General features: G+C 35.8%; 1 protein-coding gene across 1 annotated transcript in view; it reads left to right on the top strand.

Annotated features, from left to right (window-relative positions):
• The window catches only part of PLCE1 (phospholipase C epsilon 1), a 124,844-nt gene that overhangs the window by 24,480 nt on the left and 82,152 nt on the right, over nucleotides 1-18,212 (top strand). Inside the window, 1 exon segment of the mRNA XM_030452952.1 lies at nucleotides 15,775-16,060. Within this exon segment, the coding sequence (XP_030308812.1) occupies nucleotides 15,775-16,060 (286 nt within the window).

Raw genomic sequence — 18,212 nt, 5'->3', positions numbered from 1 at the left:
CAGTCAGTAGTTACCCTGCAGATTTAAGCAATCCCACAAACTTCTAAAATTCTGTGTTGTTTGTTTTTATTTAAATCAGGCATACCGCCTCTGGATGTTTTCTAGCTTACTGTGTTTATTATAAAGCCACTTACAGAATCCTTGTACTTAAGTTATAAAACTTGGTTAAACTGTCTACTTGTTTACTTAGAAACGGGTTCTAATTCTAAATAAGGTAATATAATTACAGGCTTTTCTTTTTCTTCCTTTTTTTTTTTTTTGTTAACATACTTAGATATAGTTAATGAAGTTGGCATTAAAGCCCCTCACTGCTACTGTAGACTAGTGAGTAAATATTGCTTGTACAGTGATGATTTATAGAAAATGCTTGCTACTTTTTATTACATTTTATTAAAAGCTTAAAGTGAATAGATAAATCTGGATTTTTTTCTTAATATTAATTAAGAATATAAATAAAAGCAAATTCTGTACCTATGACTTTAGCTAGTGTAATAAAAAGAAAAATGTTTAGTAGAAATACAGTCAGGATAATGTTTAATTATTATGTATGGTTTCATAACACTAAAAATAATGGTTTGCCTTCCTCTCCTATAATATGCATGTGAACTAAATTACAGGCAGCTCACTACACAGTAGTGGTGATAGTAAGAGAATTGGTTTCTTTTCTCAAACATATATTGTACTTCTAAATAGTAAAAAAAATAAATAAAAAAATACATATTATATATATTGAAAATTGCAGAATTTGACTGTACTGGACTAGTTTTCCAGTAAAGTACTATGTTTACAGTAAAGTACTATGAATCCAAGAACCTACTTGTAAAAATAATGTAATAATGTCTTTTTTTGTACCTAAACTGTGATGATCAATAAGAGTAAGTTGTGATGGTTATACCTAATGAACAGATGTTCTGTACCTCTGTGACAGTGTCTTATTTTCGTTACCAAAACCATCTTATTTTATGGAATAGTATTTGTTTCTATCCTTACTCCTTCTAAATTCTCTACTAATTTTGGGAGAGGCTGTGACTGAAGAAGTGTCATTTTTGTATGTTATTTTAATAATATTAAAATAGTGCCCAAACTTTCCTTCTTAAATTTTGATAAGCAACTAAACTTCCTTTATTGCTTAATTTTCTGTTTTCATGTGATCTTTGGTAGAGCAATCTTCATAAGCAGGTTTAATTTCAGAAGAATGTACTGGTACAGTTTGTAAAAGTAACTTTTAGAATATAAAGACTCAGTTTCTAAAAGGATTTACAAGTACATTTCTCATCTGGGAATTACTTTTTTTCACCACAGCGTTACCATTTTCTATGCTGCTGTGATAATAGGTTTGTATATTTTATGTAGATTGTGAGTTTTGGTGAAACCTCTTATTAAAAGCAGATGAAAACTTTACCTTCTGTGGGAACAGATTGTCCTTGATATGGTACTGAGAAAATACGGGTCTGGAAATTCTCTCTGCTTGTTTTTTCTGTACTAGAGTAAAGATCAATTAGATCTATATAACCTCAACAAAGTCCTCTTTTTCTGTTTTTTTATTCATTATGCCACCTGAAGTTTTTATCGTAGCACTATCTGAACAAAAAAGGGCTCCTTCTTATTCTCAGAATTATGCTACTGCAACAAAAATGCCCTCTAAAGATTTTTAACACTGTACTTATCAAATTAGGACTATTTGAGACTTCAGTGAAATGTTATCCTACTGCTGGAGTTTCATGGAAACATAGATTGCTTGTAGGGTTTCTTCTATGATAATTAATTAAAACAAGAGGGCAAGCAAGCATTTTTGATGGGGAGGTAACAAACCTCCATTTCAAATTATCTTCCCTTAAATATGTGAATATTTTAATAGGTTTGTGAAAACTTGGTGCACTTAATTTAAACAAACATTTATTCAGTTCTCCCAAAGCTACTGAAGGGCATTATTTCTCACTCAGATAACACTTTTGAAAAAGCTGAAAGAGAGTAAGATTTATCCTTTATTTTGAGTGGTTAAGCATATATATAGGTCACCTATGCATGTAATTCAGTGTCATATAATTGCAATTTATAAAAATGGTTGCACTGAGCAGAGTGGCTATGAATTTTGGTGTATATACAGCTGTTGTATATACAAAATTTAGTTGAAGCTAATGCTAAAGCAAAATAAATCTCATGGATGACTAAACTGTAGTCCCTGGGTCTGTAACAGTCCCCAGAGGAAAGTTAATTTAAAATATTTTTGTTCTGGTCTTAAGCCAGATGCCTTAAATTCTGAAGATCAAGCCTTAAGTGACATTCCACTCCAGTGGGAAAAAGAAAGGAGAATATGTACTTTGGTTCTGCAGAATTACATGTTCTTCATTAACAATTAAAAAGTGCAATTTAAATACTGAGTAAGGCTCTCTCATTCCCACTCCCTGTTTGGTCACTCTTTGTCATTCTCATTCTCTCTTAAAAGAAGTAGATTTACTTTAAAAACATCTTTACAGTGTGATGAAGGAATTAGAACTATTGAAAATATCAGAACATTACATTATCTATTTTGTGCATTTCAGGCAAATAGAACTGAACTAGAAGTACACTTGCTGGGTCATTTTACTGTGTTGAGATCTTGAAATTGGTTTACAAAACTTCATTTGGAGGCAGTGAACTCACCAGTTTTAATGTAATCATAGAAGCAATGTAATTTCCTCTTTTTAGATTTGCATGAAACTCAAAAACTCGAGTAAGAATTACTTCAGTAAATAGTTTTATTCTAGTATACAGGTGTATGGCCATTCGTGTGTATTGAATATCCATCCTCAAAATGATGCCATCAAGTAATAATATGATGTGAAATTTGAATATAGTGTATTCTGCAGGACAGCTGTTTTTTTTAAGGTAGCATTTAAACACACCAGCTGGACACAAGGAAAAGGGGATATGATTTCCTTAGGGTCACTGCATTGTGTATTACCTGTACAAGCTCTCTTATTTTACACTGGCCTAAACTTCAGATACATACATACATGCTATAGATAGAGCATCCTGAGCAGTAAATCACTTGGTATGAGTCATGCCATGCTGGATTTACCATGCTGGGGGGTTTTTTTTGTTTGTTTTTTTGGGTGTTTTGGGGGTTTTTTGGGTTTTTTTTTTGAGGCATGTTATTATATGCTAATATTATATGCGTCATTAAAAAAGTTGATTACCTATTTCTAGGTAATAAAAACCACAAACCCTTAAGGTAGAAAATGCCTCTATGTAGCACAAACTTATTTTGTTTCATGAAATCATGTTCTGTATCCTGACCTAGAAGTCTATTAAACAATTCAGTCATGAAAACTCTTGAGAATTTCCTGGCTTCTAAGTACTATCTAAAATAATCTTAAATTATTCATATGGCCCCATGACACCAACAGTTTAAGTACAAGCAAACAAATAGGCATGGTTTCAGCATCTACGAAATTAGCAAATGGGAAATAGATTTCCTGTACTAAGGAAAATGCTTCAAGTTGCTCTTTTATTAGCTATATGTCATGGGTAGGATGCATAAATTTTATGGCTAATAAAATGAAATACATTAATAATATGCCCACTGATCTTTACAACAATACCAATTACAATTGGTTATAAATGAAAATACTTCAAGATACAGCAAAGTTCTGTTGCTTTTCAAGTTTCTGAAGTACTTATGTTTCTGACTGTAGATCCAAACTGTAGACTGTTTCTGATAGATTCAGAAAGATCTGCTTTTGATTTAAATCCCCAATATACAGTACAATAAGGTCTCAATAGGAGTATGCTACAAATAATAGTGATTGTGTAAATATGAAGACGTTTTTATGACACGTACTTTGTCCTTGAGCTTTTGACAGGTTTACTGTAAGCGTGAGACCTTCATAAGCAATTCTAAATATTTCCTTTAGTTTATTTAGCAGGGATGTAACATTTCTCTATGTGAAAACTTAATTAATCACTGCTTTTTCTCTTCCAATTGATTAGGGTCATTTGACTTTTAATATCAAATATGGAGGCACAGAGACAGAGTAGACTGTATCCTTTCTGAATCAGTTATGTAAGTGTGCATAATGAAATAGTGCTTTAAGAGAATTGTAAAAGGCAGAGTTTTGAAGTAGTTATAGCAAAGTTCAGCAGATAGATCAGATTGTAGAAAGAGGGTGACAAACTGAACATCTAAGGGCTGATGAGATTTGATGTCTTCAACAGCTGTAGTTTTTAGGTGTTTTGTTCTGTTTTGTTGTTTTTTTTTTTATTTTCTGAAGATGGCATGTTGAAAGATCTTTTTATTGGTTTCCCCCCCCCATATTGTAGGTTAACCCTCTAATTTACTGTAATTTTGCAGTTCAGAAATATCCAGCTAAGGTCATCTTTCCGAGTATTTTAAAGTAATTAGTTCAGATGTGTGGGGATGCAGTTATTTTTAAATGTATGAGTTCTGTGGAACTCAAATGTTCTGTTTCCTCAAATGAGAAGATTATGGTTGTTAGCAAGATACAAAACCATACAGACTTCTGCCTGTATCTGATGTGTTTGGGATTTTTTGTTTGTTTGTTAGAGAAAATCTAGCTTCTCTAATTATTCATATAGAATAATTGTTGGGGGAAAAAAAAGACATTGGAAGTGAGCACTTGGGTTCTGCATTGAATATTCAACATTCACATGTCTTGAGTATGCCTGTCACATAGTCAGTTTTTCAGAAATGAAAAAAATGAACAGTGATGCCTGTTTGAAACCTTTAATGACTTAATCAAAATAAATGTCTACCTTTGAAGAAAGTTAGACTTTAAGTATTTATTATATAGACCTTGAAATGGCTTCTGTTAGTATTTCTCAATATTTCTTGCTTGCGTTTGGAAAGCTCATGGATTCATTTTATTAGAAGCATCCCACTGCAGTTTGAAGTTCCAAAGGCATACAAAAACCAGTGGAATTTACAATGAAAATGAGCCTCTATTGACTTGAAATTATTTGATCATGGCATATTTAATATTCTAACATTTAAGTGGTTTGACTGTGGATGAGGTCAGTCTGCTCTCTGACATGGAGTTTTCAAGCCAAATTACTGTTTATTCTAAGTAATGTACTTAGTTACAATAAAACTTCTCTACTGAAAAGCCAAATTGCTAGTCTTCTGTTTGAAATACTTCTTGTAGCACAACTGACAAGTTTTATATTAATGGAAAATCTTTGGGGTTTTGTCAGTGAAAGGTATCAAAAGTCATTATTAAATATATATTTTAAAAGTAATACAATTTTAGAACAAAAAGTATATGTGATGATCAGATGTTCAAATATGAGGCCCACATCAGACTAGTAAAACTATCATCTTTTCAATAAATAACAGTGTGCATTAGCTTATTAGTTATGTTTAGAATAGATAGTTCCTTTTAGAATAAAGTTGAAATAACACAGATGTTTGTATAGAGTATATTAAATTTAGTTACCAAGACATCAAATTGTTTTAAAGTGAATTTGTTGATAGAAGTTTGGAGCAAGTAAATAAGCACCCATTAAAAAAAAAAAAAAAAAAAAAAAAAAAGATTACTGGCTGCACAAGAAATTGACAAGAGTAGAAGAGTTAACAGAAATTTAGTTCAGAATACTACGTTGAGAAGTAGTAGAAAAAAATAAAAGTATGAGTTGAACTGAAGATATTAGCAAGAGAGCTTACTAATCAATTAGTAACTATTAAAACAAATATTTTTCACATACACTTCTGTGCCAACAGAAATAAAAATAGCTGACCCAGATGGCCAGAAAGTGATGTTTTTGGCCTTTTCTGGGAAAGAAACAGAAGTCTCACTGGCATGGACATTGTTTCATGTTATAGAATCATAGAATAATTTGGGTTGGAAGGGACTGCTAAAGATCATCTCATCCAACTCCCCTGTAGTAAGCAGGGACTCAAAGGTTGATCTGGTCAACTCAGAGCCTCATCAAGCCTCACCTTGGAGGCTTGTTGAAAATGTTGCTGAAAAGTTATGTGAGGAGCTCCTATGTTGTGTTTGGTGTCATCCTTTCATTTTCTCCTTAATCAAACTGAATTTTCAAGAACAGTTTTTCAAATGCCAGTTGTTGTCTTTTGTCAGCCTCCTTTTTAAGTCTGAAGATGATTCTTCTTAGTAGTTATCTTGATCTAAAGTGTATTACCTGCCATGAGAAGTAATGAGCACTGTTTTACTATTCCTTCTCCACTGGGACTGATAATTCTTTAAAAGTAGGAGTTACTGGGTGTGGACACACTGTGGTAAGTCTGTGGCTCATTTATATGGCACCACCTTTTATGTCTTCCAAATCTGTGAAGTCCATCTTCCCACTGGTAATGGCTTTTAAAATAATTAGTACTGTTACCTTACAGAAATTTAAAATTAGTAAGTAATATCAACAATGTTATATCAGAAACAAAACATTCCATTTCTGGTCGTAAGTAAATATGACTCTGAAATCCAATTTTTTTTTAAACTGTATCATCATTTTCTTATAAAACAAATGAAAAGACATGGGTCATGTACCAGAACTGCATGGGGATCGCTGATACATTTTCTGAGGAATGCTGAGTTACACAGGTTGCCTCTGCATGATGATGCTCATTAAATTCTGTTTCTGCTCCTTGAAATTATCTCATCCTCGACAGGATGCAGTTCATAAAAAATATTGGCTGGCGAGGTAATGCATATTCTGTAATTACAATTGAAGCTGTGGAAAGTTCACAGAACCTTGGTTAATTGATATTAATATTTGGGCACATCTGTGTTTGTTCACTCTTTTGGCAACCTTCCAGCTGCCACTGCTTCTGCTCCCCATGTTACCAGGCTGGACTCATCTGTTTTCTTGTGTGTCCTCTGCTGCTCTGTGCCTTGTTGCCTGGTTACATCTTACTGTGTAAAATTTGATACATGGCAAAAATTGCAGTTGAATATGTGAGGATCATTGCTCTGTAGCATGGTACTCTGTCTTGTACTCTGCAGCACTGGAAAGATATTCCTAATTTTTGAAGAGGTTGTGAACGTTTGGAAAACATCTGAAAACAAACATTCCAAGAAGTATACTGAGAAGACGCTTGGTGGAAGGGTGGCCAAAGGGGATAGGTCACTGCAGTGTATTGTCTGAGTTCTTAGAACCTGAAGATTATTTGTATCTGGACCTCCCACACTGCCTGTAACCACAGACTTTATTAGAAAAGCCATGTGAATTAGAGTTTATGGTGAATATACTAGAACAAGTGTTGACTCCTTTGATGAAGAGGTGCCTGAAGAGTACTGTTCTTCCCCTGTGATGTGCTGTTTCCTTTAGATGTGTAAGGGGACTGGACAGGCTCTGCTGCACACACCCCATCTGCCAGTCATACACACCCTGCCCCCAGGAGGGCAACTTCCTTTTGATTCAGTAAATTCATTCCTGTTGTAAGGAGAAAGTGGTAGTGTCTGTGCTAGATTGGATCTTGGCATGGGCCCTGCCTTGCAGATTCTGGGCATAACATAGGGTGTTTTCATTCCCTTTTTTTATCTTCTTAAATGCATTGAAATAATGTACAGAATGCAGAAAAAAATGCCTTACCTTATGCTAAAGGAAATAGAGTTCCTTTTTTTTTTTTTCTGTTACCTTTTGCTTCTGTTGTCTGTATTCAAAGCACCCTCAATGCAGTGACACTTAAGTTGTGTCTACCCCAGCATCTCCTCAGAAATCTTCCCCCTTTTTGGTGCTTCCACACTGCTCTGCTGCAGCAGTAAATAAACCTTTCCATTTCTTGCCTTCTGAAAGTGGTTGCTGATTTGCTTCTTTACAGTGTCCTAGACAAAAGACAAAAAATAGTTGTGAACCACACCACCATGAACATGCCTGAACCACACTATAGTAAATAGTGGATTTGTCAAAATCTGGGTAAAATTGTAGTGGTATTGATTACTGTGTGTATGTATCTTGAGCAAAGTTTTCTCCGTTGCATTGCCAAGACATCAGCATTCCTTGTATGTTTTGTGATACATGTCAGGTTGTACCATGGCACTGTGTTCTCTTATTTCCTAGGCATTTTTTCAAACGAAGCTTTTCTGCAGTCTAGGGATATTTTAAGGAATTTTTCCATTACAAAAATTAGCATCTCAGCAGTCAAGTTATTCTGTTTAAGTACCATGTGAAAATACATAGAGCAAGATACAATCAAATTGAGATGCAGAAAACACTGTTAACCCCTGATGTTCTGAACAGTGTTTGCACAATTACATATATTTCTGTAAATATACTGCAAACCTATGTCTATAGGTCCAACTTTTTTTGCTCCTGAGTTGCTACTGCAGCTCTGAGATTACCTGCATTGCAGATCTCCTGAGGCTGTTTGTCATCCTCACATACTGTAGTGGATGGTGAGCATGTCAAGCTGTGTCTAAAGAGTCCTTTACTGCCATTTCTTGAACACAAACGCAAACCTGCTCCAAATGGCTGTGTTCCAGTAAACTGGAACCATCACTTTCTATCACCTTCAGGTAATGACAGTTCTATCAGTTCAGGAAGGATATCGAGGTCCTGGAGCAGGTCCAAAGGAGGGCAACCAGGCTGGTGAAGGGACTCGAGCACAGACCCTATGAGGAGAGGATGAGGGAGCTGGGGCTGTTCAGCCTGGAGAAGAGGAGGCTCAGGGGAGACCTCATCGCTCTCTACAACTCCCTGAAAGGAGGTTGTAGCCAGGTGGGGGTTGGGCTCTTTTGCCAGATGACTTTCAACAAGACAAGAGGGCACGGTCTTAAGTTGTGCCAGGGGAAATTTAGGTTAGATATTAGAAAGAATTTCTTTACAGAGAGAGTGATCAAGCATTGGAATGCGCTGCCCAGGGAAGTAGTGGATTCTCCATCCCTGGAGCTATTTAAAAAGAGACTGGATGTGGCACTCAGTGTCATGGTCTAGCAACCACAACGGTGGTAAAAGGGTTGGACTCGATGATCTCTGAGGTCCCTTCCAACCCAGCCAATTCTATGATTCTATGATTCTGTGATTCTATTTCTCCTATGGGTAAGGCTGTGTGCAGGCTAAGTGGTAGGTGTCATTGCTGAACTGCTGTCAATTCAGTTTTGCAGGGCAGTTGTTGGCTTGCAGAGCCAGACAAATTGTTGGCTATGAAGATGGGCATCACGATAAATACATTTTTGTTTTATTTTCCTTTATTTTATTTTTATTTTAATCTGGGATGGCTCCTGATACTTTACGAATGGTGCCTGTTAGCCAAAAAAGATGGGTCATGTGATGCTGGGAGAGGATTTGTGGGAAGCTGCAAAACTGCAGTTACTTCCAGAGAGCTGTTTCCATTGTGTGCTTAGAGAGGAACTGTGCAATACAGTGTCTTGAGAAACACGGAATCAGGGAAACTTGGGATAGGTAGTGATTTCATGCAAATTTGAATGGCAGTACAATTTACTAAAGCATGTGGACAACTGTTTTTCATCATTCTCTTCATCATGAATAGTGAGTTAGGAATCGAATTTAATTGACCACAAATTTTATCCCATGCCCTACTTGCCCTGTAAAATATGAGAGCTTTGTAAGACATATCAAAGAATTTGATCAGCTGCCCTTGGTGTGTGCCACCAGGAAGATAATATTCTAACAGCCCACACGTCCAAATGTCCAACAGTCCAAATATATTTGTTTGTACAAAAAGTCTTATGTACTCCAGGCTGAAATATATTTAAAGCTCAGATTACTTCAGTTTCTCTAAAGGATTTCTAAAGGCCTCACTTACTTGGTTGCTAACATGGCAAAACAGCCCTGACTAAGCAGCCCTTTCTTCTGTTTGCAACATCACCTCTTTCAGATATTCAGCTTTGAATAACTCTGCATAACTGTTTGAGATAGGGAGCTCTACCATGTCTTTAGAATCTTAAATACATGGTAGAAGAAAGGACAGGTATATACACTATTCTAAACGTAACATAAAATGCATTTAGTATTTAATGTATTTCAGTTCTCATCAGTGATGTAATAAAAAATTTTTACAGCAAATTAATGCTTTAGAATCTCCATGAATTAGGTTTCCCATTTCCTGAAAATCAGAAAAGCATTAACAGCAAACTTGTGGCACCATGTTCTTTTTCTTCTATGAAAGTGATGTAGGGGTAATCAATGTTTGATCTTTCTGACTGCAGGAAATTTGTATTGATACACATTTGAACTGAGTACTTGGTCAGCTCCAGTCTCTGGTGCTGTTATTTTCTTTATTTTTTTTAAATGTAATTTTGTAGGTGTAACCCTTGGAATCCATAGTTAATGCATAAAATCAGGAAGGTTCTGTCCTAAAACAGATTAACTGTCATGAAACAGATAGATAAAATAAAGTTATCAAAAAATTATTGTAAATGTATCAATTTGTTGGGGGAAAAAAAAAAAAGGGCATTTGTTTATATTTGCAATTTTACCAAAGATTTGACTTTTTGCAGGGGAAGTTTGAATCATACTGAAGTTGCATACAAATGTTTGCTGCTGTTAAATGTGAAATATTTTTTCTTTTGGACATGCCTTTCATCTACATTTTCTTAATTTAGAAATTAATTATTTTTCAAAGTTTTAGTTGGTCACTTCAGTAGTAGCAATAGAAAGTATGGTAAAACCATTTTTACCGTAACTTTTAAAGTTTTCCTTTATGAAAAGAGGCTTTTTCTCTTGACATAGAAGACATAAATCAGTACAGAATTTGATTCCTTGCAGTCTCCTTAATCAGATTTTTTAGTGAATTTCTCTGCAGAGATGCCTGATCTTCCAGAGAGCACAGAGAGGAAGCTGATGAAGGAAGCCCTGTAATGAGATTCTGTGGTGCTGTAAGCAGTGAGCTTGTACCACCAAGGAAGCCTTCCCAGCAACGGGCCTCCTGGCCAGCACAGTGCTGAGAAATGAGGAATTTGTTGGGAGCTTGTGGAGGTCAGAATGCTGCAGTGCTTCCCTGGCACTGCCCTTCAGGGCTCTGTACCTGTCATGGTTACTGATAACTGGAAATGGAAAGTAAAGAAATGACTGTGTGCAGTAGTGCATATTTTTTTAAATGTGAACTAGTTTCAGAACAAGGTCACTAATTATTCGGTATTGATTTAGAAATTTGTATGTATTCACATGATCTGACTTTAATCCCAGATCAGTGGCAGACCTTTTTTCAGAGATTTCCTGATTTTCAGCATTCTGCAGATCCCAATTGACAGCTGTTTGTTCCAACGTATTTAAAAATAAGGTGGTTAGCAACTTAGCATTGTTTGGAGAATAATTGAGTGATTGGTTCTCTCATAATGAACTAGATCAAGGGATAAATGTTAAAAATTATTATGTCCAAAAAGACTTTTGCATTTTTAGCTAAAGAAATATGCCTTGGGCTATGGCATCGCTCTTGGATAATTTTGCATGATATTTTGAGATTGCTTAGATGAACAATTTTTCATCAATTAACAATTAGATGAATAATTTTTCAGTGTTGGGAAAAGTAATGTAGTAATAGAAATTTAATTTGGAATTATTTTTATTTCAACTTTTAAATAACACATTTTTTTCAAAAAGTGATAATAGTAAGGAGTAATGGGAGAGTACACTTTCATTTTCTTTTTAAAAAATCCCAACTGTGCAACTTCATTAGAAAAAACATGACAAGTGCTGGCTCTAGGTAGGCATTATCTTTACAAAAAAACATTTCTTAATGTATTCTGCATTTGTACTTCAGTGCTGATTTTGAAATATCGTGAACTAATCTCTGTGGGTATGGTCATAACCTGAATGAGATAAATCTGAGAAAACCCAGGATTCTTCAGAATATTATAGACTATCAGCATCACCTCTTCTTTAAATTTTATTGAATAATGCTCAGAAGCACAATGCTGGAGTGCCATTTCGGAAGACGTGAAACTGAAGTATTGACTGACTGCATCAATGCCTTATTCTTTTATTCAGAGCAAATTCTCCTTGTAGTTGTGTTTCTTCATTCAGCCCTCCCGCCCCCCAAGTTGATTTTATATGTTCCTTTCTTTCTGGCCAAAGTGCTTTTTGCATAGCAGATGCTGTTCTAATCCATGCTATAAATATTTGAATTGCTGTGTTGTTGAATAAATGCAGGTAAAAGTGGTTGGAGTGGTCTTTGGTCATGGACCTCCAAATGAGCACTGTTAGCTTCATTTGTTTGATATTCATGAGGGATTTCTTCTGGAAAACTTGCAGTGTCAAAAGAAAAAATCATCATCAGATTTACTCATTTTAATGATTTTTTTCTCAGAACAGAATGTATTTGGAAAGAGCGGCATTTTCTGTGATGTTTTTAATTCTGTTTAAACTCATATGTTCTCTAAAACCTTTGTGTTTTCAAAGGAGATGTTTAAGTGACCTTCAAGACTTAATGTCCTGAGAGTTATTACTTGTTAATATCCCATTCTGGTTTACAGTCATTTAAAGTTGCTTTGAGAACATGCAACAGATGAAGGCTTTGTGTTGCAGAAAGGATGTTCATGGGCTGTTGGCAGCCCTCCGTGACAGAAATTCTCTATAGGTAACCAGCCAGAAAATCAGACTGGAAAGCATAGTACCAGCTGAGCAGATCTATATATCTATATATCCATGAGTTTGGAGAGAGACTGGTCAGAAACAATGCTATGAATTTTTAAAGTCCCATTAGAGCCTACTTTCTACTATTGTTATAGCATAGTACCAATAAGTATATCTCTTTGTTGTTATTCTTTAAAATGAGCTCCAATATTCTTCATTATTATTGTCAAGTGAGAGAAATTAAGCCTGCTGCCAAATACTGAGAATCTTTGGTCTGTTCTTAATTCCAGTTTTTGGGTTTTGTATGAACCAAGCAGCTGCTAGATGCTTGGTGCAATTATAACGTCCCAGATTTTAAGCTAAATACCTGAGGCAGAAGAAATACGAAAAGGGAAACAACAGATTAGGAAACACGTACGTATAGGTTTAAGTAAGAAGCCAGAACAATTATTTTTATGGACTGCTATTTCCAGTTTGTATTTCCAGCACTGGTGAACTCCCACTTCATTTTGGGGGAATATCTGTCATAAACTATAATAATAATGCTAAGGCTGGCTATGATTTCTGCTACATTTATGTGGTAAACTCTAAATCTGGAACTCTGTAAGGCATGGAGTGCAAAAGGGAGTCAGTAGTAAAATGGCCTTGTGAATCATAGTTCTTTTGATGGGTAGCTGTCGGGTTTGTGCTCTGTTTTACTATTTTTTTTAACATGCATTTTGTATGAATTATAGCAATTCTTTGGCAGTGATATCAATCAGTTCAACTACATCTGCAAGGACGAACTGTAAGCCCTGGCTTGTCATCAACTTTTTTGTCTCCCAGGCAAGATCTTGTTTCCTCAGTTGTCTGATGTGATGTCACTGAAAGGTGATTTTCCCTTTTAGTTACCTGCGTGATATATTCCTACTCTGATTGTTTCAGTTTGAGTGGCTGATAAGAATACACATTGTAAGTCTGTGTTTTTTCATAACCTCATCTGTGTGCAGCAGAAAGAATACATTTAGAGCTTTAATACATCAAAGCAAACAGTATTTGAAAATATTACATGAAGTGCAGAGTCTTTGGAGACAGCTAGTGCCCTCAAGTCTACTTTATACAAAAGAGATGAACACCGTTATTCTGTGTATAGTCTCTCCAGCAAAACACTGTCGCCTATTTCTGTCAACAAGTGGTTTATTTGCTTTGGCAGCTGGAAGACATTTTAGTCGTGTATGCAACAGAATATGCCTTCTTAAGTTGCAGAACCCAATCTTAAAAATATTTTGGAAGGTACCTGCAGTTTTGAGAAATTAAATTATTTTCATTAACTAAATATTTTTTAAACAAGCTAAAAAGACTGATTATGTCTGCTGTGTGTGACACACACATAATCTGTGCATAAGGTTGACTATTTCAGGGAACACCTTTTGGAAAGGTGCGTTGGAAGCACAACCCACTGGTACTTGCAAACACCTGATGAAAAGAAGCACACTCTAACTGTGCATTTTCTTTCTGAATAAAGGTGGAGATGAGCAGTGTTTTTACTGACAGTCCAAGAGTCCATAAAGCTGTTAAATATCAAAGAGACAAAGACAGAGCCTCAAGTAAAGCTGTAATATTTCTAGAAGTCTCAGAATAACTAAATTTTGCAGGACAAGAAAAAAAAAGATAAAGATTGATACAACAGCATTTCACTGTGCAATGAATCACAGCAGCCATATTTCTTATGGAACTGATTTACTAAAGTCACAGTCAACATGTGCAAGATTTAAAAAAAATTAACATTGCTAATATGTCAGTGTTTTTTTCCAAATAACGTTATTACCTTACTAGTTAATAAGTTGGTATATTTTTAACAATTTTTTAATGTTTTCCCTAAGAAATTGTTAATACAAAAATTAAAACTAATTCAGTAGTTCACTCAAAGCTTCTGCTATTCTCAGTTTCTTTACCCAGATAAAAGAATTACATCATCATTCCCAGCTTCTGTTTGTGGACAGTCAGATGCCCCGTGGGAACGGGACATTTGAACCCTCCTCACTTACATGGCAGGGTAAATGCAGCTCTTGGGGCAGAAATGGGCATGTGTAGAGCTCCCTGTGACAGGAGCCATTTCCCTTCAGGTTCACACAGGTGGCCTGGTACGTGTCCTGAGGTGAGGGTGCCCGTGCCTCTGATGTGCTGTGCAGGGGCTGTGCCACAGTTTACTGTCACATATGGGCTTGCATCACAGCATTGCATGTGATTCTGCCATGTTACAGCTCTATTTTGTTTATTTGTGGGGAAGGATGGCAACAAGATATGAGGCATTAATCACAAAAAAAAAAAAAAAAAACCAAACAAAAAAACAACCCAAACAGTTGTGAATCCATCAGTTTATTTCTTGTGTACATCTAAGGACAGATGGGGAGCAGTCCCATGAAAATTGTCTCATCACCTGTACTGGTAACTTATAATGACCTTTCCCCTGATGAATTTTTGGTTTGGTAGTTTACACTTTGTAACTGGAAGCACAGGCAATTGAAACAAATTATTTATGGTAATCAGTAAGTCAGCATACAAGAATGCAGCAAATCTAGTCTCTCCTTGTACACTAAATGAAAAGATTTATCCCAGATTCTTACTTTGATCATTAGACTCTTAAATAAGCAAACATCACTTAGTTGCTAAGCTACAGACTGCAGTTCATTACTGAGTTAGCACAAATATTGGAAATAGAATGCTAAACCAATATTAGATAGAGGACCTGTGTGCTTAGGCTGGAACTAATGCAATGAACTTGACAACAGAACATTTTGAAAGACTGCTCACAGTCATTAAAACAATTTCTGTTTGCAAAAGCCCACTCTGCTCAGCAAGAAAAAGTAAACCCTGAGTAGATGTCTTTCTGCTACCGATATCTGTAAGATTTTACAGAAAGTACAATAGACTTAACAATCTTATAAATAATTTTGTGTGTCTGTTTTATTTTAAATGTTGGCTAGATGTATTGATGTGGCTTTTTGTTTGTCTGTTCGTTTAATGCTGATCCTTAAAACTGATTTTCATGAGAATGCTTTTAGCCATAGATTGAAAGCCAGAATGCCATTGTATTTAATAGCCTGTTCAGGAACCCAACTTAAAATCCTCACAAATCAGTTTTGGATTCATAGATATTTCTTGTTTAATGCAGTGTTTGAACACAGTGCCCTTTTGCAGTCTGTTGAACTTTGCAAGAAGTTGTGCTAGTTTGGAATGTTTTGATGCTCAGTTTATTATCTTAAGCAATTGAACTAACAGCTCATGCTTTTGTGTTCTTCACAGATCTTCAATACAGTGAGAGAAGAAGGAACAGAAGATATTTTTGAATATTTTTCTCATCTTCTGAGAAAGGTCCCAACACTTGATACAGACTGTATGTGCAAAGGTGATGGTTTTTGTGTAAAACCATGTAGAACAGGTGCTTGCTGTCAATATCGAGCCACTTCACAGAGGACTACACTCTCTAACTATATAACTGGTGCTTTACTCGAAGCAACTACATCATTAGGTGCAAGAAGTGGTCTTTTAAATATCTTTGGAGGATCAGCTGGAAGAACGAGGCTTAAAGGTAATGAAGATTTAATTTTTTTAACTGTCTCCTTTTAGTATAGGGTTTATTGCTCAATTCCTAATAGTGTTTAGTATCCTGTAGTTTCTGTACTCATATATGTAGTTATCAGATAAAGAAGATTTTAATGTTTTCAAAGATCTTCCTTTGCAATCATTTTGTGCCATAGTGACTAGCTGTGTTTGTTTAGTAAAGTAAAACTGCATGCAAAACTGGAAAGATTATTATTGCAGAACACTTCCATTTTTATTTATTTATTTAAGAAACATTCCTATCTGCATCCAAAGTTAATGCCTAGACCATTGTTGTTTCGTATAGGTTTTCTCATTACCAAGAACTCCTGCTCAAGGGCTGACTTGGTTCAGGACTTGAGAAAGGTGTATATATTCTTCTTGGTAATTATTGTTGTTATTTACTGTCATGAGCAGTAAATAGCTCAGGCTCACTGAAATCCTAATATATCTGTATCTTCTTGAAGAGCCTGAGCTCTGACTGCACACATGTACTCTACCAGCACACTTTGCACTAGTTTGGGGATCTCTGGGGTGCCTATTCTGTGTGCTGTATGCTTCTCTTGTTGTATTCTGAGCTCAAATAAGTGAGACCTTAAAGAAAAGTCAAAGATCTTGAGCCTGATTTTCAATTCCACAGACAACCTTTGAAGATAGAATAGATTTGATTTACTGTAGTGGTCTGGGTCTGACTTAAGATAGTGGTCTCTTTTGAGCAAGAGATGTGCTGCAGCTTTAGGATATTGACATTTTCTGGATGTGGGAGGTTCGTGTTTGGGTGTGTCATGGTGATGTAATGTATTTGAGAAATTACATGCATCAGTAACCAAAGATTTTGAGTTCTGTTTCACAATGTTATTGTGAAACATTAGAACTAGCAATGATCTGAAAAAAATTCTGAATTCAGAGCTGGGATTATATTTCATGGGTGTGTACTTCTAAAGAAAGAAACTTGTCCTGTCCATGCAGATTGATTTAAAAAAAGTTAATTTCAGCTGTTCAGCATCCTCTCTTGCTGATGGATTTAACTTCAACCATAAGGTAGTCTCATCTAAACCTGAGAATTTTCAACTAACACCAATAACAACTCAGTGTCAAATGCAGTGGAGGATTTATCACAGGATACAGCATGTCATCAGAACCCTTCACTTAGTAGTAGTTTGGAGGTGTTGAAAAGGGAGTATATTGATCCTGGAGTGGTTTAACAGTTGCAGCTTAACACTGGTAGGCAGCTAAGCACCACACTGCCACTCACTCCACCCCAGTGTCATGGGAGAGTTGGAAGGGTAAAAGTGTGAAAATTTGTGGATTGAGATAAAAATGGCTTGATAGATAAAGCAAAAGCTGTGTGTTGCAAGCAAAGCAAAATAAAGAATTTGTTTACTACTTCCCATCAGCAGGTATATATTTAGCTTTTTCCATGACAGCAGGGCTTCATCACATGTAATGGTTGCTTGGGAAGGCAAGCATATTGCTTTCCTCCTCTTTCCTCCAGTTTTTAGTGCTGAGCATGTTGTCATATAGCAGAGGATATCCCTTTGGTCAGCTGCCCTGTCTCTGTCCCCTCTCAGCCTCTGTGCACCCCCAGCCTACTTGCTTGCAGGGCAGCATGAGAAGCAGAAAAGACTTCGATGCTGTGTAAGTGCTTTTCAGGAACGACTGAAACATCCCTGTATTATTAACACTATTTTGATCATAAATCTAAAACATAGCACTACATGAGCTACTATGAAGCAAATTAACTCAGACTCAGCAAAACTTGTAGAACAGTGAAGATGATATTTCCATCAGCATTTGTGATTTGTAGGCCTCCAGAAATGGTTTAAACTGTTGCTCATTTTGTCAGATCACTACCAGGCTCTCTCAGACAAGACAGCAGTATAACTAAGCTATGATAAATATTTGCTTTGAGAGTCAGAGGTTATGAGTACCCATGTGGTAATTTCAGTGCTGTGCACTGCTCTGAATTAATATCAGCAACAGGAAATTAGCATTTCTTTACATGTATATTTTCATTGTTAGCTATCTACCTCTTGTTAAGATTAAGTTTCTTCATCTTGCTCAACCTGTTGAAGAATAGAGGGAGAACCCCTTCTCTCATTCTGTTTGTACTGTTTTGATCAAGAATACTAAATGTTTCT

The sequence above is a fragment of the Calypte anna genome, chromosome 6 (genome assembly GCF_003957555.1).
Source record: "Calypte anna isolate BGI_N300 chromosome 6, bCalAnn1_v1.p, whole genome shotgun sequence".
In the NCBI taxonomy this organism is placed as follows: Eukaryota; Metazoa; Chordata; class Aves; order Apodiformes; family Trochilidae; genus Calypte; species Calypte anna.
This window is presented reverse-complemented; position numbering and strand designations above follow the sequence as displayed.